This window comes from Phyllobates terribilis, unplaced genomic scaffold, assembly GCF_046119375.1.
Source record: "Phyllobates terribilis strain yellow unplaced genomic scaffold, ASM4611937v1 Scaffold_9__5_contigs__length_417890890, whole genome shotgun sequence".
NCBI classification, from domain to species: Eukaryota; Metazoa; Chordata; class Amphibia; order Anura; family Dendrobatidae; genus Phyllobates; species Phyllobates terribilis.
In genome coordinates, this window is record NW_027362769.1 from 392,762,600 (window position 1) to 392,787,350 (window position 24,751).

Consider the following 24,751-nt stretch of genomic DNA (forward strand, 5'->3'; position numbering starts at 1 on the left):
TATCCACAGTGCTCCCATAATAACAGTGATATCCACAGTGCTCCCATAATAACAGTGATATCCACAGTGCTCCCATAATAACAGTGACATCCACAGTGCCCCCATAATAACAGTGACATCCACAGTGCCCCCATAATAACAGCGACATCCACAGTGCTCCCATAATAACAGTGACATCCACAGTGCCCCCATAATAACAGTGATATCCACAGTGCTCCCATAATAACAGTGACATCCACAGTGCCCCCATAATAACAGTGATATCCACAGTGCCCCCATAATAACAGTGATATCCACAGTGCTCCCATAATAACAGTGATATCCACAGTGCTCCCATAATAACAGTGATATCCACAGTGCTCCCATAATAACAGTGACATCCACAGTGCCCCCATAATAACAGTGATATCCACAGTGCCCCCATAATAACAGTGATATCCACAGTGCTCCCATAATAACAGTGACATCCACAGTGCTCCCATAATAACAGTGACATCCACAGTGCTCCCATAATAACAGTGATATCCACAGTGCTCCCATAATAACAGTGACATCCACAGTGCTCCCATAATAACAGTGATATCCACAGTGCTCCCATAATAACAGTGACATCCACAGTGCTCCCATAATAACAGTGATATCCACAGTGCTCCCATAATAACAGTGATATCCACAGTGCTCCCATAATAACAGTGACATCCACAGTGCCCCCATAATAACAGTGATATCCACAGTGCTCCCATAATAACAGTGATATCCACAGTGCTCCCATAATAACAGTGACATCCACAGTGCCCCCATAATAACAGTGATATCCACAGTGCTCCCATAATAACAGTGACATCCACAGTGCCCCCATAATAACAGTGATATCCACAGTGCCCCCATAACAGTGATATCCACAGTGCTCCCATAATAACAGCGACATCCACAGTGCTCCCATAATAACAGTGATATCCACAGTGCTCCCATAATAACAGCGACATCCACAGTGCTCCCATAATAACAGTGACATCCACAGTGCCCCCATAATAACAGTGATATCCACAGTGCCCCCATAACAGTGATATCCACAGTGCTCCCATAATAACAGTGACATCCACAGTGCTCCCATAATAACAGTGACATCCACAGTGCTCCCATAATAACAGTGACATCCACAGTGTCCCCATAATAACAGTGATATCCACAGTGCCCCCATAATAACAGTGACATCCACAGTGCTCCCATAATAACAGTGACATCCACAGTGCTCCCATAATAACAGTGACATCCACAGTGCTCCCATAATAACAGCGACATCCACAGTGCTCCCATAATAACAGCGACATCCACAGTGCTCCCATAATAACAGTGATATCCACAGTGCTCCCATAATAACAGTGATATCCACAGTGCTCCCATAATAACAGTGATATCCACAGTGCTCCCATAATAACAGTGACATCCACAGTGCTCCCATAATAACAGTGACATCCACAGTGCCCCCATAATAACAGCGACATCCACAGTGCTCCCATAATAACAGTGACATCCACAGTGCCCCCATAATAACAGTGATATCCACAGTGCCCCCATAACAGTGATATCCACAGTGCTCCCATAATAACAGTGACATCCACAGTGCTCCCATAATAACAGTGACATCCACAGTGCTCCCATAATAACAGTGACATCCACAGTGCCCCCATAATAACAGTGATATCCACAGTGCCCCCATAACAGTGATATCCACAGTGCCCCCATAATAACAGTGATATCCACAGTGCTCCCATAATAACAGTGACATCCACAGTGCCCCCATAATAACAGCGACATCCACAGTGCTCCCATAATAACAGTGACATCCACAGTGCCCCCATAATAACAGTGATATCCACAGTGCCCCCATAATAACAGTGATATCCACAGTGCCCCCATAATAACAGTGATATCCACAGTGCCCCCATAATAACAGTGATATCCACAGTGCCCCCATAATAACAGTGATATCCACAGTGCTCCCATAATAACAGTGACATCCACAGTGCCCCCATAATAACAGTGATATCCACAGTGCTCCCATAATAACAGTGACATCCACAGTGCTCCCATAATAACAGTGACATCCACAGTGCCCCCATAATAACAGCGACATCCACAGTGCTCCCATAATAACAGTGACATCCACAGTGCCCCCATAATAACAGTGATATCCACAGTGCCCCCATAATAACAGTGATATCCACAGTGCCCCCATAATAACAGTGATATCCACAGTGCCCCCATAACAGTGATATCCACAGTGCCCCCATAATAACAGTGATATCCACAGTGCTCCCATAATAACAGTGACATCCACAGTGCCCCCATAATAACAGCGACATCCACAGTGCTCCCATAATAACAGTGACATCCACAGTGCCCCCATAATAACAGTGATATCCACAGTGCCCCCATAATAACAGTGATATCCACAGTGCCCCCATAATAACAGTGATATCCACAGTGCCCCCATAATAACAGTGATATCCACAGTGCCCCCATAATAACAGTGATATCCACAGTGCTCCCATAATAACAGTGACATCCACAGTGCCCCCATAATAACAGTGATATCCACAGTGCTCCCATAATAACAGTGACATCCACAGTGCTCCCATAATAACAGTGACATCCACAGTGCCCCCATAATAACAGCGACATCCACAGTGCTCCCATAATAACAGTGACATCCACAGTGCCCCCATAATAACAGCGACATCCACAGTGCCCCCATAATAACAGTGACATCCACAGTGCTCCCATAATAACAGTGATATCCACAGTGCCCCCATAATAACAGCGACATCCACAGTGCCCCCATAATAACAGTGACATCCACAGTGCCCCCATAATAACAGCGACATCCACAGTGCCCCCATAATAACAGCGACATCCACAGTGCTCCCATAATAACAGTGATATCCACAGTGCTCCCATAATAACAGTGATATCCACAGTGCTCCCATAATAACAGTGATATCCACAGTGCTCCCATAATAACAGTGACATCCACAGTGCCCCCATAACAGTGACATCCACAGTGCCCCCATAATAACAGTGACATCCACAGTGCTCCCATAATAACAGTGATATCCACAGTGCTCCCATAATAACAGTGATATCCACAGTGCTCCCATAATAACAGTGATATCCACAGTGCTCCCATAATAACAGTGATATCCACAGTGCTCCCATAATAACAGTGACATCCACAGTGCCCCCATAATAACAGTGACATCCACAGTGCCCCCATAATAACAGCGACATCCACAGTGCTCCCATAATAACAGTGACATCCACAGTGCCCCCATAATAACAGTGATATCCACAGTGCCCCCATAACAGTGATATCCACAGTGCTCCCATAATAACAGTGACATCCACAGTGCTCCCATAATAACAGTGACATCCACAGTGCTCCCATAATAACAGTGACATCCACAGTGCCCCCATAATAACAGTGATATCCACAGTGCCCCCATAACAGTGATATCCACAGTGCCCCCATAATAACAGTGATATCCACAGTGCTCCCATAATAACAGTGACATCCACAGTGCTCCCATAATAACAGTGACATCCACAGTGCCCCCATAATAACAGCGACATCCACAGTGCTCCCATAATAACAGTGACATCCACAGTGCCCCCATAATAACAGTGATATCCACAGTGCCCCCATAATAACAGTGATATCCACAGTGCCCCCATAATAACAGTGATATCCACAGTGCTCCCATAATAACAGTGACATCCACAGTGCCCCCATAATAACAGTGATATCCACAGTGCTCCCATAATAACAGTGATATCCACAGTGCTCCCATAATAACAGTGACATCCACAGTGCTCCCATAATAACAGTGATATCCACAGTGCTCCCATAATAACAGTGACATCCACAGTGCCCCCATAATAACAGCGACATCCACAGTGCTCCCATAATAACAGTGACATCCACAGTGCCCCCATAATAACAGTGATATCCACAGTGCTCCCATAATAACAGTGACATCCACAGTGCTCCCATAATAACAGTGACATCCACAGTGCCCCCATAATAACAGTGACATCCACAGTGCTCCATAATAACAGTGACATCCACAGTGCCCCCATAATAACAGTGACATCCACAGTGCTCCCATAATAACAGTGACATCCACAGTGCCCCCATAATAACAGTGATATCCACAGTGCCCCCATAACAGTGATATCCACAGTGCCCCCATAATAACAGTGATATCCACAGTGCTCCCATAATAACAGTGACATCCACAGTGCTCCCATAATAACATCGACATCCACAGTGCTCCCATAATAACAGCGACATCCACAGTGCTCCCATAATAACAGCGACATCCACAGTGCCCCATAATAACAGTGACATCCACAGTGCTCCCATAATAACAGTGACATCCACAGTGCTCCCATAATAACAGTGACATCCACAGTGCTCCCATAATAACAGTGACATCCACAGTGCCCCCATAATAACAGTGATATCCACAGTGCTCCCATAATAACAGTGACATCTACAGTGCTCCCATAATAACAGCGATATCCACAGTGCTCCCATAATAACAGTGACATCTACAGTGCTCCCATAATAACAGCGATATCCACAGTGCTCCCATAATAACAGTGACATCCACAGTGCCCCCATAATAACAGTGATATCCACAGTGCTCCCATAATAACAGTGACATCCACAGTGCTCCCATAATAACAGTGACATCCACAGTGCCCCCATAATAACAGTGATATCCACAGTGCTCCCATAATAACAGTGACATCCACAGTGCCCCATAATAACAGTGACATCCACAGTGCTCTCATAATAACAGTGATATCCACAGTGCTCCCATAATAACAGTGACATCCACAGTGCTCCCATAATAACAGTGACATCCACAGTGCCCCATAATAACAGTGACATCCAAAGTGCTCCATAATAACAGCGACATCCACAGTGCTCTCATAATAACAGTGATATCCACAGTGCTCCCATAATAACAGCGATATCCACAGTGCTCCCATAATAACAGTGACATCCACAGTGCTCCCATAATAACAGTGACATCCACAGTGCTCCCATAATAACAGTGACATCCACAGTGCCCCATAATAACAGTGATATCCACAGTGCTCCCATAATAACAGCGACAACCACAGTGCTCTCATAATAACAGTGATATCCACAGTGCTCCCATAATAACAGTGACATCCACAGTGCTCCCATAATAACAGTGACATCCACAGTGCCCCATAATAACAGTGACATCCACAGTGCTCCCATAATAACAGTGACATCCACAGTGCTCCCATAATAACAGCGACATCCACAGTGTCCCCATAATAACAGTGACATCCACAGTGCCCCCATAACAGTGATATCCACAGTGCTCCCATAATAACAGCGACATCCACAGTGCTCTCATAATAACAGTGATATCCACAGTGCCCCCATAATAACAGTGATATCCACAGTGCTCCCATAATAACAGTGACATCCACAGTGCCCCATAATAACAGTGACATCCACAGTGCTCCCATAATAACAGTGACATCCACAGTGCTCCCATAATAACAGCGACATCCACAGTGCCCCCATAATAACAGTGATATCCACAGTGCTCCCATAATAACAGTGATATCCACAGTGCTCCCATAATAACAGCGATATCCACAGTGCTCCCATAATAACAGTGACATCCACAGTGCCCCCATAATAACAGTGATATCCACAGTGCTCCCATAATAACAGTGACATCCACAGTGCCCCATAATAACAGTGACATCCACAGTGCTCCCATAATAACAGTGATATCCACAGTGCTCCCATAATAACAGCGACATCCACAGTGCCCCCATAATAACAGTGACATCCACAGTGCCCCATAATAACAGCGACATCCACAGTGCTCCCATAACAACAGCGACATCCACAGTGTCCCCATAATAACAGCGACATCCACAGTGCCCCATAATAACAGCGACATCCACAGTGCCTCCATAATAACAGCGACATCCACAGTGCCCCCATAATAACAGTGACATCCACAGTGCCCCCATAATAACAGCGATATCCACAGTGCCCCCATAATAACAGCGATATCCACAGTGCTCCCATAATAACAGCGACATCCACAGTGCTCCCATAATAACAGTGACATCCACAGTGCTCCCATAATAACAGTGATATCCACAGTGCTCCCATAATAACAGTGATATCCACAGTGCTCCCATAATAACAGTGATATCCACAGTGCTCCCATAATAACAGTGATATCCACAGTGCTCCCATAATAACAGTGACATCCACAGTGCTCCCATAATAACAGTGATATCCACAGTGCCCCCATAATAACAGTGATATCCACAGTGCTCCCATAATAACAGTGACATCCACAGTGCTCCCATAATAACAGTGATATCCACAGTGCTCCCATAATAACAGTGATATCCACAGTGCTCCCATAATAACAGTGATATCCACAGTGCTCCCATAATAACAGTGATATCCACAGTGCTCCCATAATAACAGTGACATCCACAGTGCTCCCATAATAACAGTGATATCCACAGTGCCCCCATAATAACAGTGATATCCACAGTGCTCCCATAATAACAGTGACATCCACAGTGCCCCCATAATAACAGTGATATCCACAGTGCCCCCATAATAACAGTGATATCCACAGTGCTCCCATAATAACAGTGACATCCACAGTGCCCCCATAATAACAGTGATATCCACAGTGCTCCCATAATAACAGTGACATCCACAGTGCTCCCATAATAACAGTGACATCCACAGTGCCCCCATAATAACAGCGACATCCACAGTGCTCCCATAATAACAGTGACATCCACAGTGCCCCCATAATAACAGCGACATCCACAGTGCCCCCATAATAACAGTGACATCCACAGTGCTCCCATAATAACAGTGATATCCACAGTGCTCCCATAATAACAGTGATATCCACAGTGCTCCCATAATAACAGTGACATCCACAGTGCCCCCATAACAGTGACATCCACAGTGCCCCCATAATAACAGTGACATCCACAGTGCTCCCATAATAACAGTGATATCCACAGTGCTCCCATAATAACAGTGATATCCACAGTGCTCCCATAATAACAGTGATATCCACAGTGCTCCCATAATAACAGTGATATCCACAGTGCTCCCATAATAACAGTGACATCCACAGTGCCCCCATAATAACAGTGACATCCACAGTGCCCCCATAATAACAGCGACATCCACAGTGCTCCCATAATAACAGTGACATCCACAGTGCCCCCATAATAACAGTGATATCCACAGTGCCCCCATAACAGTGATATCCACAGTGCTCCCATAATAACAGTGACATCCACAGTGCTCCCATAATAACAGTGACATCCACAGTGCTCCCATAATAACAGTGATATCCACAGTGCCCCATAATAACAGTGACATCCACAGTGCTCCCATAATAACAGTGACATCCACAGTGCTCCCATAATAACAGTGATATCCACAGTGCTCCCATAATAACAGTGATATCCACAGTGCTCCCATAATAACAGTGATATCCACAGTGCTCCCATAATAACAGTGACATCCACAGTGCCCCCATAATAACAGTGATATCCACAGTGCCCCCATAACAGTGATATCCACAGTGCCCCCATAATAACAGTGATATCCACAGTGCTCCCATAATAACAGTGACATCCACAGTGCTCCCATAATAACAGTGACATCCACAGTGCCCCCATAATAACAGCGACATCCACAGTGCTCCCATAATAACAGTGACATCCACAGTGCCCCCATAATAACAGTGATATCCACAGTGCCCCCATAATAACAGTGATATCCACAGTGCCCCCATAATAACAGTGATATCCACAGTGCTCCCATAATAACAGTGACATCCACAGTGCCCCCATAATAACAGTGATATCCACAGTGCTCCCATAATAACAGTGATATCCACAGTGCTCCCATAATAACAGTGACATCCACAGTGCTCCCATAATAACAGTGATATCCACAGTGCTCCCATAATAACAGTGACATCCACAGTGCCCCCATAATAACAGCGACATCCACAGTGCTCCCATAATAACAGTGACATCCACAGTGCCCCCATAATAACAGTGATATCCACAGTGCTCCCATAATAACAGTGACATCCACAGTGCTCCCATAATAACAGTGACATCCACAGTGCCCCCATAATAACAGTGACATCCACAGTGCTCCATAATAACAGTGACATCCACAGTGCCCCCATAATAACAGTGACATCCACAGTGCCCCCATAATAACAGTGACATCCACAGTGCCCCATAATAACAGCGACATCCACAGTGCCTCCATAATAACAGCGACATCCACAGTGCCCCCATAATAACAGTGACATCCACAGTGCCCCCATAATAACAGCGATATCCACAGTGCCCCCATAATAACAGCGATATCCACAGTGCTCCCATAATAACAGCGACATCCACAGTGCCCCCATAATAACAGTGACATCCACAGTGCCCCCATAATAACAGTGACATCCACAGTGCCCCCATAATAACAGCGATATCCACAGTGCCCCCATAATAACAGCGATATCCACAGTGCTCCCATAATAACAGCGACATCCACAGTGCCCCCATAATAACAGTGACATCCACAGTGCCCCCATAATAACAGTGACATCCACAGTGCCCCCATAATAACAGTGATATCCACAGTGCCCCCATAATAACAGTGATATCCACAGTGCTCCTATAATAACAGTGATATCCACAGTGCTCCCATAATAACAGTGACATCCACAGTGCTCCCATAATAACAGTGACATCCACAGTGCTCCCATAATAACAGCGATATCCACAGTGCTCCCATAATAACAGTGACATCCACAGTGCTCCCATAATAACAGCGATATCCACAGTGCTCCCATAATAACAGTGACATCCACAGTGCTCCCATAATAACAGCGATATCCACAGTGCCCCCATAATAACAGTGATATCCACAGTGCCCCCATAATAACAGTGACATCCACAGTGCTCCCATAATAACAGCGATATCCACAGTGCTCCCATAATAACAGCGATATCCACAGTGCCCCCATAATAACAGTGATATCCACAGTGCTCCTATAATAACAGTGATATCCACAGTGCTCCCATAATAACAGTGACATCCACAGTGCTCCCATAATAACAGTGACATCCACAGTGCTCCCATAATAACAGCGATATCCACAGTGCTCCCATAATAACAGTGACATCCACAGTGCTCCCATAATAACAGTGACATCCACAGTGCTCCCATAATAACAGTGACATCCACAGTGCTCCCATAATAACAGTGACATCCACAGTGCTCCCATAATAACAGTGATATCCACAGTGCTCCCATAATAACAGTGATATCCACAGTGCTCCCATAATAACAGTGACATCCACAGTGCCCCCATAATAACAGTGATATCCACAGTGCCCCCATAATAACAGTGATATCCACAGTGCTCCCATAATAACAGTGATATCCACAGTGCTCCCATAATAACAGTGATATCCACAGTGCTCCCATAATAACAGTGATATCCACAGTGCCCCCATAATAACAGTGATATCCACAGTGCTCCCATAATAACAGTGACATCCACAGTGCTCCCATAATAACAGTGACATCCACAGTGCTCCCATAATAACAGTGATATCCACAGTGCTCCCATAATAACAGTGACATCCACAGTGCTCCCATAATAACAGTGATATCCACAGTGCCCCCATAATAACAGTGATATCCACAGTGCTCCCATAATAACAGTGATATCCACAGTGCTCCCATAATAACAGTGATATCCACAGTGCTCCCATAATAACAGTGATATCCACAGTGCCCCCATAATAACAGCGACATCCACAGTGCTCCCATAATAACAGTGATATCCACAGTGCCCCCATAATAACAGTGATATCCACAGTGCCCCCATAATAACAGTGATATCCACAGTGCCCCCATAATAACAGCGACATCCACAGTGCTCCCATAATAACAGTGACATCCACAGTGCCCCCATAATAACAGTGATATCCACAGTGCCCCCATAATAACAGTGATATCCACAGTGCTCCCATAATAACAGTGATATCCACAGTGCTCCCATAATAACAGTGATATCCACAGTGCCCCCATAATAACAGTGATATCCACAGTGCTCCCATAATAACAGTGATATCCACAGTGCCCCCATAATAACAGCGACATCCACAGTGCCCCCATAATAACAGCGACATCCACAGTGCCCCCATAATAACAGCGACATCCACAGTGCCCCCATAATAACAGCGACATCCACAGTGCCCCCATAATAACAGCGACATCCACAGTGCTCCCATAATAACAGCGACATCCACAGTGCCCCCATAATAACAGCGACATCCACAGTGCCCCCATAATAACAGAGATATCCACAGTGCCCCCATAATAACAGCGATATCCACAGTGCTCCCATAATAACAGCGATATCCACAGTGCCCCCATAATAACAGCGATATCCACAGTGCTCCCATAATAACAGCGATATCCACAGTGCCCCCATAATAACAGTGATATCCACAGTGCCCCCATAATAACAGTGACATCCACAGTGCTCCCATAATAACAGTGACATCCACAGTGCTCCCATAATAACAGCGACATCCACAGTGCTCCCATAATAACAGCGATATCCACAGTGCCCCCATAATAACAGTGATATCCACAGTGCCCCCATAATAAGTGATATCCACAGTGCTCCCATAACAGTGACATCCACAGTGCCCCCATAATAACAGTGACATCCACAGTGCTCCCATAATAACAGTGACATCCACAGTGCTCCCATAACAGTGACATCCACAGTGCCCCCATAATAACAGTGATATCCACAGTGCCCCCATAATAAGTGATATCCACAGTGCTCCCATAACAGTGACATCCACAGTGCCCCATAATAACAGTGACATCCACAGTGCCCCATAATAACAGTGACATCCACAGTGCCCCCATAATAACAGTGATATCCACAGTGCTCCCATAATAACAGTGATATCCACAGTGCTCCCATAATAACAGTGATATCCACAGTGCTCCCATAATAACAGTGACATCCACAGTGCTCCCATAATAACAGTGACATCCACAGTGCTCCCATAATAACAGTGACATCCACAGTGCTCCCATAATAACAGTGACATCCACAGTGCTCCCATAATAACAGTAACATCCACAGTGCCCCCATAATAACAGCGACATCCACAGTGCTCCCATAACAGTGACATCCACAGTGCTCCCATAATAACAGTGATATCCACAGTGCTCCCATAATAACAGCGACATCCACAGTGCTCCCATAATAACAGTGACATCCACAGTGCTCCCATAATAACAGTGACATCCACAGTGCCCCCATAATAACAGTGATATCCACAGTGCTCCCATAATAACAGTGACATCCACAGTGCTCCCATAATAACAGTGACATCCACAGTGCTCCCATAATAACAGTGACATCCACAGTGCTCCCATAATAACAGTGACATCCACAGTGCTCCCATAATAACAGAGATATCCACAGTGCCCCCATAATAACAGTGACATCCACAGTGCTCCCATAATAACAGTGACATCCACAGTGCTCCCATAATAACAATGATATCCACAGTGCTCCCATAATAACAGCGACATCCACAGTGCTCCCATAATAACAGTGACATCCACAGTGCTCCCATAATAACAGCGATATCCACAGTGCCCCCATAATAACAGCGACATCCACAGTGCTCCCATAATAACAGCGATATCCACAGTGCCCCCATAATAACAGCGACATCCACAGTGCTCCCATAATAACAGCGATATCCACAGTGCCCCCATAATAACAGCGACATCCACAGTGCTCCCATAATAACAGCGACATCCACAGTGCTCCCATAATAACAGCGACATCCACAGTGCTCCCATAATAACAGTGACATCCACAGTGCTCCCATAATAACAGTGACATCCACAGTGCCCCCATAATAACAGTGATATCCACAGTGCTCCCATAATAACGGTGACATCCACAGTGCTCCCATAATAACGGTGATATCCACAGTGCTCCCATAATAACGGTGATATCCACAGTGCTCCATAATAACGGTGACATCCACAGTGCTCCCATAATAACAGTGACATCCACAGTGCTCCCATAATAACAGTGACATCCACAGTGCTCCCATAATAACAGTGATATCCACAGTGCTCCATAATAACAGTGACATCCACAGTGCCCCCATAATAACAGTGACATCCACAGTGCCCCCATAATAACAGTGATATCCACAGTGCCCCCATAATAACAGTGACATCCACAGTGCTCCCATAATAACAGTGATATCCACAGTGCTCCCATAATAACAGTGACATCCACAGTGCTCCCATAATAACAGTGACATCCACAGTGCTCCCATAATAACAGTGACATCCACAGTGCCCCCATAATAACAGTGATATCCACAGTGCCCCCATAATAACAGTGACATCCACAGTGCTCCCATAATAACAGTGACATCCACAGTGCTCCCATAATAACAGTGATATCCACAGTGCTCCCATAATAACAGTGACATCCACAGTGCTCCCATAATAACAGTGATATCCACAGTGCTCCCATAATAACAGTGATATCCACAGTGCTCCCATAATAACAGTGATATCCACAGTGCCCCCATAATAACAGTGACATCCACAGTGCTCCCATAATAACAGTGACATCCACAGTGCCCCCATAATAACAGTGATATCCACAGTGCCCCCATAATAACAGTGACATCCACAGTGCTCCCATAATAACAGTGATATCCACAGTGCTCCCATAATAACAGTGATATCCACAGTGCTCCCATAATAACAGTGACATCCACAGTGCTCCCATAATAACAGTGATATCCACAGTGCCCCCATAATAACAGCGATATCCACAGTGCTCCCATAATAACAGTGATATCCACAGTGCTCCCATAATAACAGCGACATCCACAGTGCTCCCATAATAACAGTGATATCCACAGTGCCCCCATAATAACAGTGATATCCACAGTGCCCCCATAATAACAGTGATATCCACAGTGCTCCCATAATAACAGTGACATCCACAGTGCCCCCATAATAACAGTGATATCCACAGTGCTCCCATAATAACAGTGATATCCACAGTGCTCCCATAATAACAGTGATATCCACAGTGCTCCCATAATAACAGTGACATCCACAGTGCCCCCATAATAACAGTGACATCCACAGTGCCCCCATAATAACAGCGACATCCAGTGCTCCCATAATAACAGTGACATCCACAGTGCCCCCATAATAACAGTGATATCCACAGTGCTCCCATAATAACAGCGATATCCACAGTGCTCCATAATAACAGTGATATCCACAGTGCTCCCATAATAACAGTGACATCCACAGTGCTCCCATAATAACAGTGATATCCACAGTGCTCCCATAATAACAGTGACATCCACAGTGCTCCCATAATAACAGTGATATCCACAGTGCTCCCATAATAACAGTGATATCCACAGTGCTCCCATAATAACAGTGATATCCACAGTGCTCCCATAATAACAGTGACATCCACAGTGCTCCCATAATAACAGTGATATCCACAGTGCTCCCATAATAACAGTGATATCCACAGTGCTCCCATAATAACAGTGACATCCACAGTGCTCCCATAATAACAGTGATATCCACAGTGCTCCCATAATAACAGTGATATCCACAGTGCTCCCATAATAACAGTGACATCCACAGTGCTCCCATAATAACAGTGATATCCACAGTGCTCCCATAATAACAGTGATATCCACAGTGCTCCCATAATAACAGTGACATCCACAGTGCCCCCATAATAACAGTGATATCCACAGTGCTCCCATAATAACAGTGATATCCACAGTGCTCCCATAATAACAGTGACATCCACAGTGCCCCCATAATAACAGTGATATCCACAGTGCTCCCATAATAACAGTGACATCCACAGTGCCCCCATAATAACAGTGATATCCACAGTGCCCCCATAACAGTGATATCCACAGTGCTCCCATAATAACAGCGACATCCACAGTGCTCCCATAATAACAGCGACATCCACAGTGCTCCCATAATAACAGTGATATCCACAGTGCCCCCATAATAACAGCGATATCCACAGTGCTCCCATAATAACAGTGATATCCACAGTGCTCCCATAATAACAGCGACATCCACAGTGCTCCCATAATAACAGTGACATCCACAGTGCCCCCATAATAACAGTGATATCCACAGTGCTCCCATAATAACAGCGACATCCACAGTGCTCCCATAATAACAGTGACATCCACAGTGCCCCCATAATAACAGTGATATCCACAGTGCCCCCATAACAGTGATATCCACAGTGCTCCCATAATAACAGTGACATCCACAGTGCTCCCATAATAACAGTGACATCCACAGTGCTCCCATAATAACAGTGACATCCACAGTGTCCCCATAATAACAGTGATATCCACAGTGCCCCCATAATAACAGTGACATCCACAGTGCTCCCATAATAACAGTGACATCCACAGTGCTCCCATAATAACAGTGACATCCACAGTGCTCCCATAATAACAGTGACATCCACAGTGTCCCCATAATAACAGTGACATCCACAGTGTCCCCATAATAACAGTGACATCCACAGTGCCCCCATAATAACAGTGATATCCACAGTGCCCCCATAATAACAGTGACATCCACAGTGCTCCCATAATAACAGTGACATCCACAGTGCTCCCATAATAACAGTGATATCCACAGTGCTCCCATAATAACAGTGACATCCACAGTGCTCCCATAATAACAGTGATATCCACAGTGCTCCCATAATAACAGTGATATCCACAGTGCTCCCATAATAACAGTGATATCCACAGTGCCCCCATAATAACAGTGACATCCACAGTGCTCCCATAATAACAGTGACATCCACAGTGCCCCCATAATAACAGTGATATCCACAGTGCCCCCATAATAACAGTGACATCCACAGTGCTCCCATAATAACAGTGACATCCACAGTGCTCCCATAATAACAGTGATATCCACAGTGCTCCCATAATAACAGTGACATCCACAGTGCTCCCATAATAACAGTGACATCCACAGTGCTCCCATAATAACAGTGACATCCACAGTGCTCCCATAATAACAGTGATATCCACAGTGCCCCCATAATAACAGCGATATCCACAGTGCCCCCATAATAACAGTGATATCCACAGTGCTCCCATAATAACAGTGACATCCACAGTGCCCCCATAATAACAGTGATATCCACAGTGCTCCCATAATAACAGTGATATCCACAGTGCTCCCATAATAACAGTGACATCCACAGTGCCCCCATAATAACAGCGACATCCACAGTGCCCCCATAATAACAGCGACATCCACAGTGCTCCCATAATAACAGTGACATCCACAGTGCCCCCATAATAACAGTGATATCCACAGTGCTCCCATAATAACAGCGATATCCACAGTGCTCCCATAATAACAGTGATATCCACAGTGCTCCCATAATAACAGTGACATCCACAGTGCCCCCATAATAACAGTGATATCCACAGTGCTCCCATAATAACAGTGACATCCACAGTGCTCCCATAATAACAGTGATATCCACAGTGCTCCCATAATAACAGTGACATCCACAGTGCTCCCATAATAACAGTGACATCCACAGTGCTCCCATAATAACAGTGATATCCACAGTGCTCCCATAATAACAGTGACATCCACAGTGCTCCCATAATAACAGTGATATCCACAGTGCTCCCATAATAACAGTGATATCCACAGTGCTCCCATAATAACAGTGACATCCACAGTGCTCCCATAATAACAGTGATATCCACAGTGCTCCCATAATAACAGTGATATCCACAGTGCTCCCATAATAACAGTGACATCCACAGTGCCCCCATAATAACAGTGATATCCACAGTGCTCCCATAATAACAGTGATATCCACAGTGCTCCCATAATAACAGTGACATCCACAGTGCCCCCATAATAACAGTGATATCCACAGTGCTCCCATAATAACAGTGACATCCACAGTGCCCCCATAATAACAGTGATATCCACAGTGCCCCCATAACAGTGATATCCACAGTGCTCCCATAATAACAGCGACATCCACAGTGCTCCCATAATAACAGCGACATCCACAGTGCTCCCATAATAACAGTGATATCCACAGTGCCCCCATAATAACAGCGATATCCACAGTGCTCCCATAATAACAGTGATATCCACAGTGCTCCCATAATAACAGCGACATCCACAGTGCTCCCATAATAACAGTGACATCCACAGTGCCCCCATAATAACAGTGATATCCACAGTGCTCCCATAATAACAGCGACATCCACAGTGCTCCCATAATAACAGTGACATCCACAGTGCCCCCATAATAACAGTGATATCCACAGTGCCCCCATAACAGTGATATCCACAGTGCTCCCATAATAACAGTGACATCCACAGTGCTCCCATAATAACAGTGACATCCACAGTGCTCCCATAATAACAGTGACATCCACAGTGTCCCCATAATAACAGTGATATCCACAGTGCCCCCATAATAACAGTGACATCCACAGTGCTCCCATAATAACAGTGACATCCACAGTGCTCCCATAATAACAGTGACATCCACAGTGCTCCCATAATAACAGTGACATCCACAGTGTCCCCATAATAACAGTGACATCCACAGTGTCCCCATAATAACAGTGACATCCACAGTGCTCCCATAATAACAGTGATATCCACAGTGCTCCCATAATAACAGCGACATCCACAGTGCTCCCATAATAACAGCGACATCCACAGTGCTCCCATAATAACAGTGACATCCACAGTGCTCCCATAATAACAGTGATATCCACAGTGCTCCCATAATAACAGTGATATCCACAGTGCTCCCATAATAACAGTGACATCCACAGTGCTCCCATAATAACAGTGATATCCACAGTGCCCCCATAATAACAGTGATATCCACAGTGCTCCCATAATAACAGTGATATCCACAGTGCTCCCATAATAACAGTGACATCCACAGTGCCCCCATAATAACAGCGACATCCACAGTGCTCCCATAATAACAGTGACATCCACAGTGCCCCCATAATAACAGTGATATCCACAGTGCCCCCATAACAGTGATATCCACAGTGCTCCCATAATAACAGTGACATCCACAGTGCTCCCATAATAACAGTGACATCCACAGTGCTCCCATAATAACAGTGACATCCACAGTGCCCCCATAATAACAGTGATATCCACAGTGCCCCCATAACAGTGATATCCACAGTGCCCCCATAACAGTGATATCCACAGTGCCCCCATAATAACAGTGATATCCACAGTGCTCCCATAATAACAGTGACATCCACAGTGCCCCCATAATAACAGCGACATCCACAGTGCTCCCATAATAACAGTGACATCCACAGTGCCCCCATAATAACAGTGATATCCACAGTGCCCCCATAATAACAGTGATATCCACAGTGCCCCCATAATAACAGTGATATCCACAGTGCCCCCATAATAACAGTGATATCCACAGTGCCCCCATAATAACAGTGATATCCACAGTGCTCCCATAATAACAGTGACATCCACAGTGCCCCCATAATAACAGTGATATCCACAGTGCTCCCATAATAACAGTGACATCCACAGTGCTCCCATAATAACAGTGACATCCACAGTGCCCCCATAATAACAGCGACATCCACAGTGCTCCCATAATAACAGTGACATCCACAGTGCCCCCATAATAACAGCGACATCCACAGTGCTCCCATAATAACAGTGACATCCACAGTGCTCCCATAATAACAGCGACATCCACAGTGCTCCCATAATAACAGTGACATCCACAGTGCCCCCATAATAACAGTGACATCCACAGTGCCCCCATAATAACAGTGATATCCACAGTGCCCCCATAATAACAGTGACATCCACAGTGCCCCCATAATAACAGTGATATCCACAGTGCCCCCATAATAACAGTGATATCCACAGTGCCCCCATAATAACAGTGATATCCACAGTGCTCCCATAATAACAGTGACATCCACAGTGCCCCCATAATAACAGTGATATCCACAGTGCTCCCATAATAACAGTGACATCCACAGTGCCCCCATAATAACAGCGACATCCACAGTGCTCCCATAATAACAGTGATATCCACAGTGCCCCCATAATAACAGTGACATCCACAGTGCTCCCATAATAACAGTGACATCCACAGTGCTCCCATAATAACAGTGACATCCACAGTGCCCCCATAATAACAGCGACATCCACAGTGCTCCCATAATAACAGTGACATCCACAGTGCCCCCATAATAACAGCGACATCCACAGTGCCCCCATAATAACAGTGACATCCACAGTGCTCCCATAATAACAGTGATATCCACAGTGCTCCCATAATAACAGTGACATCCACAGTGCCCCCATAACAGTGACATCCACAGTGCCCCCATAATAACAGTGACATCCACAGTGCTCCCATAATAACAGTGATATCCACAGTGCTCCCATAATAACAGTGATATCCACAGTGCTCCCATAATAACAGTGATATCCACAGTGCTCCCATAATAACAGTGATATCCACAGTGCTCCCATAATAACAGTGACATCCACAGTGCCCCCATAATAACAGTGACATCCACAGTGCCCCCATAATAACAGCGACATCCACAGTGCTCCCATAATAACAGTGACATCCACAGTGCCCCCATAATAACAGTGATATCCACAGTGCCCCCATAACAGTGATATCCACAGTGCTCCCATAATAACAGTGACATCCACAGTGCTCCCATAATAACAGTGACATCCACAGTGCCCCCATAATAACAGTGATATCCACAGTGCCCCCATAACAGTGATATCCACAGTGCCCCCATAATAACAGTGATATCCACAGTGCTCCCATAATAACAGTGACATCCACAGTGCTCCCATAATAACAGTGACATCCACAGTGCCCCCATAATAACAGCGACATCCACAGTGCTCCCATAATAACAGTGACATCCACAGTGCCCCCATAATAACAGTGATATCCACAGTGCCCCCATAATAACAGTGATATCCACAGTGCCCCCATAATAACAGTGATATCCACAGTGCTCCCATAATAACAGTGACATCCACAGTGCCCCCATAATAACAGTGATATCCACAGTGCTCCCATAATAACAGTGATATCCACAGTGCTCCCATAATAACAGTGACATCCACAGTGCTCCCATAATAACAGTGATATCCACAGTGCTCCCATAATAACAGTGACATCCACAGTGCCCCCATAATAACAGCGACATCCACAGTGCTCCCATAATAACAGTGACATCCACAGTGCCCCCATAATAACAGTGATATCCACAGTGCTCCCATAATAACAGTGACATCCACAGTGCTCCCATAATAACAGTGACATCCACAGTGCCCCCATAATAACAGTGACATCCACAGTGCTCCCATAATAACAGTGACATCCACAGTGCCCCCATAATAACAGTGATATCCACAGTGCCCCCATAACAGTGATATCCACAGTGCCCCCATAATAACAGTGATATCCACAGTGCTCCCATAATAACAGTGACATCCACAGTGCTCCCATAATAACAGTGACATCCACAGTGCCCCCATAATAACAGCGACATCCACAGTGCTCCCATAATAACAGTGACATCCACAGTGCCCCCATAATAACAGTGATATCCACAGTGCCCCCATAATAACAGTGATATCCACAGTGCCCCCATAATAACAGTGATATCCACAGTGCTCCCATAATAACAGTGACATCCACAGTGCCCCCATAATAACAGTGATATCCACAGTGCTCCCATAATAACAGTGACATCCACAGTGCTCCCATAATAACAGTGACATCCACAGTGCTCCCATAATAACAGTGACATCCACAGTGCCCCCATAATAACAGTGATATCCACAGTGCTCCCATAATAACAGTGACATCCACAGTGCTCCCATAATAACAGTGACATCCACAGTGCTCCCATAACAGTGACATCCACAGTGCCCCCATAATAACAGCGACATCCACAGTGCTCCCATAATAACAGTGACATCCACAGTGCCCCCATAATAACAGTGATATCCACAGTGCCCCCATAACAGTGATATCCACAGTGCTCCCATAATAACAGTGACATCCACAGTGCTCCCATAATAACAGTGACATCCACAGTGCTCCCATAATAACAGTGACATCCACAGTGCCCCCATAATAACAGTGATATCCACAGTGCCCCCATAACAGTGATATCCACAGTGCCCCCATAATAACAGTGATATCCACAGTGCTCCCATAATAACAGTGACATCCACAGTGCTCCCATAATAACAGTGACATCCACAGTGCCCCCATAATAACAGCGACATCCACAGTGCTCCCATAATAACAGTGACATCCACAGTGCCCCCATAATAACAGTGATATCCACAGTGCCCCCATAATAACAGTGATATCCACAGTGCCCCCATAATAACAGTGATATCCACAGTGCTCCCATAATAACAGTGACATCCACAGTGCCCCCATAATAACAGTGATATCCACAGTGCTCCCATAATAACAGTGACATCCACAGTGCTCCCATAATAACAGTGACATCCACAGTGCTCCCATAATAACAGTGACATCCACAGTGCTCCCATAATAACAGTGACATCCACAGTGCTCCCATAACAGTGACATCCACAGTGCCCCCATAATAACAGCGACATCCACAGTGCTCCCATAATAACAGTGACATCCACAGTGCCCCCATAATAACAGTGATATCCACAGTGCTCCCATAATAACAGTGACATCCACAGTGCCCCCATAATAACAGTGATATCCACAGTGCTCCCATAATAACAGTGACATCCACAGTGCTCCCATAATAACAGTGACATCCACAGTGCTCCCATAATAACAGTGACATCCACAGTGCTCCCATAATAACAGTGACATCCACAGTGCTCCCATAATAACAGTGATATCCACAGTGCCCCCATAATAACAGCGACATCCACAGTGCTCCCATAATAAGTGACATCCACAGTGCCCCCATAATAACAGTGACATCCACAGTGCTCCCATAATAACAGTGATATCCACAGTGCCCCCATAACAGTGATATCCACAGTGCTCCCATAATAACAGTGACATCCACAGTGCTCCCATAATAACAGTGACATCCACAGTGCTCCCATAATAACAGTGACATCCACAGTGCTCCCATAATAACAGTGACATCCACAGTGCTCCCATAATAACAGTGACATCCACAGTGCCCCCATAATAACAGCGACATCCACAGTGCTCCCATAATAACAGTGACATCCACAGTGCCCCCATAATAACAGTGACATCCACAGTGCTCCCATAATAACAGTGATATCCACAGTGCTCCCATAATAACAGTGATATCCACAGTGCTCCCATAATAACAGTGACATCCACAGTGCCCCCATAATAACAGTGACATCCACAGTGCTCCCATAATAACAGCGACATCCACAGTGCTCCCATAATAACAGTGATATCCACAGTGCTCCCATAATAACAGCGACATCCACAGTGCTCCCATAATAACAGTGACATCCACAGTGCTCCCATAATAACAGCGACATCCACAGTGCTCCCATAATAACAGTGACATCCACAGTGCTCCCATAATAACAGTGACATCCACAGTGCCCCCATAATAACAGTGACATCCACAGTGCTCCCATAATAACAGTGATATCCACAGTGCCCCCATAATAACAGTGATATCCACAGTGCTCCCATAATAACAGTGACATCCACAGTGCCCCCATAATAACAGTGATATCCACAGTGCTCCCATAATAACAGTGATATCCACAGTGCTCCCATAATAACAGTGACATCCACAGTGCTCCCATAATAACAGTGATATCCACAGTGCTCCCATAATAACAGTGATATCCACAGTGCTCCCATAATAACAGTGACATCCACAGTGCCCCCATAATAACAGTGATATCCACAGTGCTCCCATAATAACAGTGATATCCACAGTGCTCCCATAATAACAGTGATATCCACAGTGCTCCCATAATAACAGTGACATCCACAGTGCCCCCATAATAACAGTGATATCCACAGTGCTCCCATAATAACAGTGATATCCACAGTGCCCCATAATAACAGCGATATCCACAGTGCTCCCATAATAACAGTGATATCCACAGTGCTCCCATAATAACAGCGACATCCACAGTGCTCCCATAATAACAGCGACATCCACAGTGCTCCCATAATAACAGTGACATCCACAGTGCTCCCATAATAACAGTGATATCCACAGTGCTCCCATAATAACAGTGATATCCACAGTGCCCCATAATAACAGCGATATCCACAGTGCTCCCATAATAACAGTGATATCCACAGTGCTCCCATAATAACAGCGACATCCACAGTGCCCCCATAATAACAGTGACATCCACAGTGCTCCAAATGCACCCACTGAGTTGTATCCATGAGTCTCGTTCGATACAGAGAAGACGAGACCGCCGGCTGTGATGATTTTCACATGGCCCCTCGGATTATTGAGTAACATTGCTGCATGTCGGGTCCAGACCTTGGACCGAGGTGTGAACATGGCCTTATAGAGACCGCTCTTCCTCCAGGCGTCGTAGGAGACTGGAGGAATCATTTCACAGTGGCGCAGGATGAAGTGTTTGAGGAGGAATATGGCAGAAGAATGGAGGGGACGACGCTGACGTTCCGCACTCGTCTCTGAGGATTCCGGACAGCGGGAGCATCGTCAGCGCACTGCCTGCAGACGGACGGATCTCTGGACACTCAGACTTTTCCCTTTGTTTCTGGGACTTGTGTAGTAATGGTCTGGTACCGGTGCTGCTCTAGAACTACAAGTCCCAGCACAGGACGGACGCTGCCCCCTGTCATGTGAGGAAGTATAATCCCACTACAGACTCCAGAGAGACATGTGCAGATCCATCCAGTATACCGAGGCCTGTGTATCTAAGTCACTGTATATCATCAGTGTATCTAATCCTATCCTGTGTGATACTGTCTGCTGAGCCGTGTATCTAATCCTCTCCTGTGTGATACTGTCTGCTGAGCCGTGTATCTAATCCTCTCCTGTGTGATACTGTCTGCTGAGCCGTGTATCTAATCCTATCCTGTGTGATACTGTCTGCTGAGCCGTGTATCTAATCCTCTCCTGTGTGATACCGTCTGCTGAGCCGTGTATCTAATCCTCTCCTGTGTGATACTGTCTGCTGAGCCGTGTATCTAATCCTCTCCTGTGTGATACTGTCTGCTGAGTCGTGTATCTAATCCTATCCTGTGTGATACTGTCTGCTGAGCTGTGTATCTAATCCTATCCTGTGTGATACTGTCTGCTGAGCTGTGTATCTAATCCTATCCTGTGTGATACCGTCTGCTGAGCCGTGTATCTAATCCTATCCTGTGTGATACTGTCTGCTGAGCCGTGTATCTAATCCTCTCCTGTGTGATACTGTCTGCTGAGCCGTGTATCTAATCCTATCCTGTGTGATACTGTCTGCTGAGCCGTGTATCTAATCCTCTCCTGTGTGATACTGTCTGCTGAGCGGTGTATCTAATCCTATCCTGTGTGATACTGTCTGCTGAGCCATGTATCTAATCCTCTCCTGTGTGATACCGTCTGCTGAGCCGTGTATCTAATCCTCTCCTGTGTGATACCGTCTGCTGAGCCGTGTATCTAATCCTCTCCTGTGTGATACTGTCTGCTGAGCCGTGTATCTAATCCTCTCCTGTGTGATACTGTCTGCTGAGCCGTGTATCTAATCCTCTCCTGTGTGATACTGTCTGCTGAGCCGTGTATCTAATCCTCTCCTGTGTGATACTGTCTGCTGAGCCATGTATCTAATCCTCTCCTGTGTGATACCGTCTGCTGAGCCGTGTATCTAATCCCCTCCTGTGTGATACTGTCTGCTGAGCCGTGTATCTAATCCTCTCCTGTGTGATACTGTCTGCTGAGCTGTGTATCTAATCCTCTCCTGTGTGATACTGTCTGCTGAGCCGTGTATCTAATCCTATCCTGTGTGATACTGTCTGCTGAGCCGTGTATCTAATCCTATCCTGTGTGATACTGTCTGCTGAGCCGTGTATCTAATCCTCTCCTGTGTGATACCGTCTGCTGAGCCGTGTATCTAATCCTCTCCTGTGTGATACCGTCTGCTGAGCCGTGTATCTAATCCTATCCTGTGTGATACCGTCTGCTGAGCCGTGTATCTAATCCTGTCCTGTGTGATACTGTCTGCTGAGTCGTGTATCTAATCTTCTCCTGTGTGATACCGTCTGCTGAGCCGTGTATCTAATCCTGTCCTGTGTGATACTGTCTGCTGAGCTGTGTATCTAATCTTCTCCTGTGTGATACTGTCTGCTGAGCTGTGTATCTAATCCTCTCCTGTGTGATCCTGTCTGCTGAGCCGTGTATCTAATCCTATCCTGTGTGATACTGACTGCTGAGCCGTGTATCTAATCCT

The 24,751-nt window shown here is 45.6% G+C and overlaps 1 protein-coding gene across 2 annotated transcripts in view; it reads left to right on the forward strand.

Moving 5' to 3' along the window:
• The window catches only part of LOC141162541 (sulfotransferase 1C1-like), a 220,844-nt gene extending 196,957 nt beyond the window's left edge, over positions 1-23,887 (forward strand). Inside the window, exon 5 of one of the 2 annotated variants that reach the window (XM_073648743.1) lies at positions 22,886-23,887. In XM_073648743.1, the coding sequence (XP_073504844.1) occupies positions 22,886-22,998 (113 nt within the window). In that variant the 3' untranslated portion in view covers positions 22,999-23,887. The remainder of the gene's footprint in view (positions 1-22,885) is intronic. The other variant, XM_073648742.1, reaches the window with a different exon arrangement.
• The last annotated feature ends 864 nt before the right edge of the window (positions 23,888-24,751 follow it).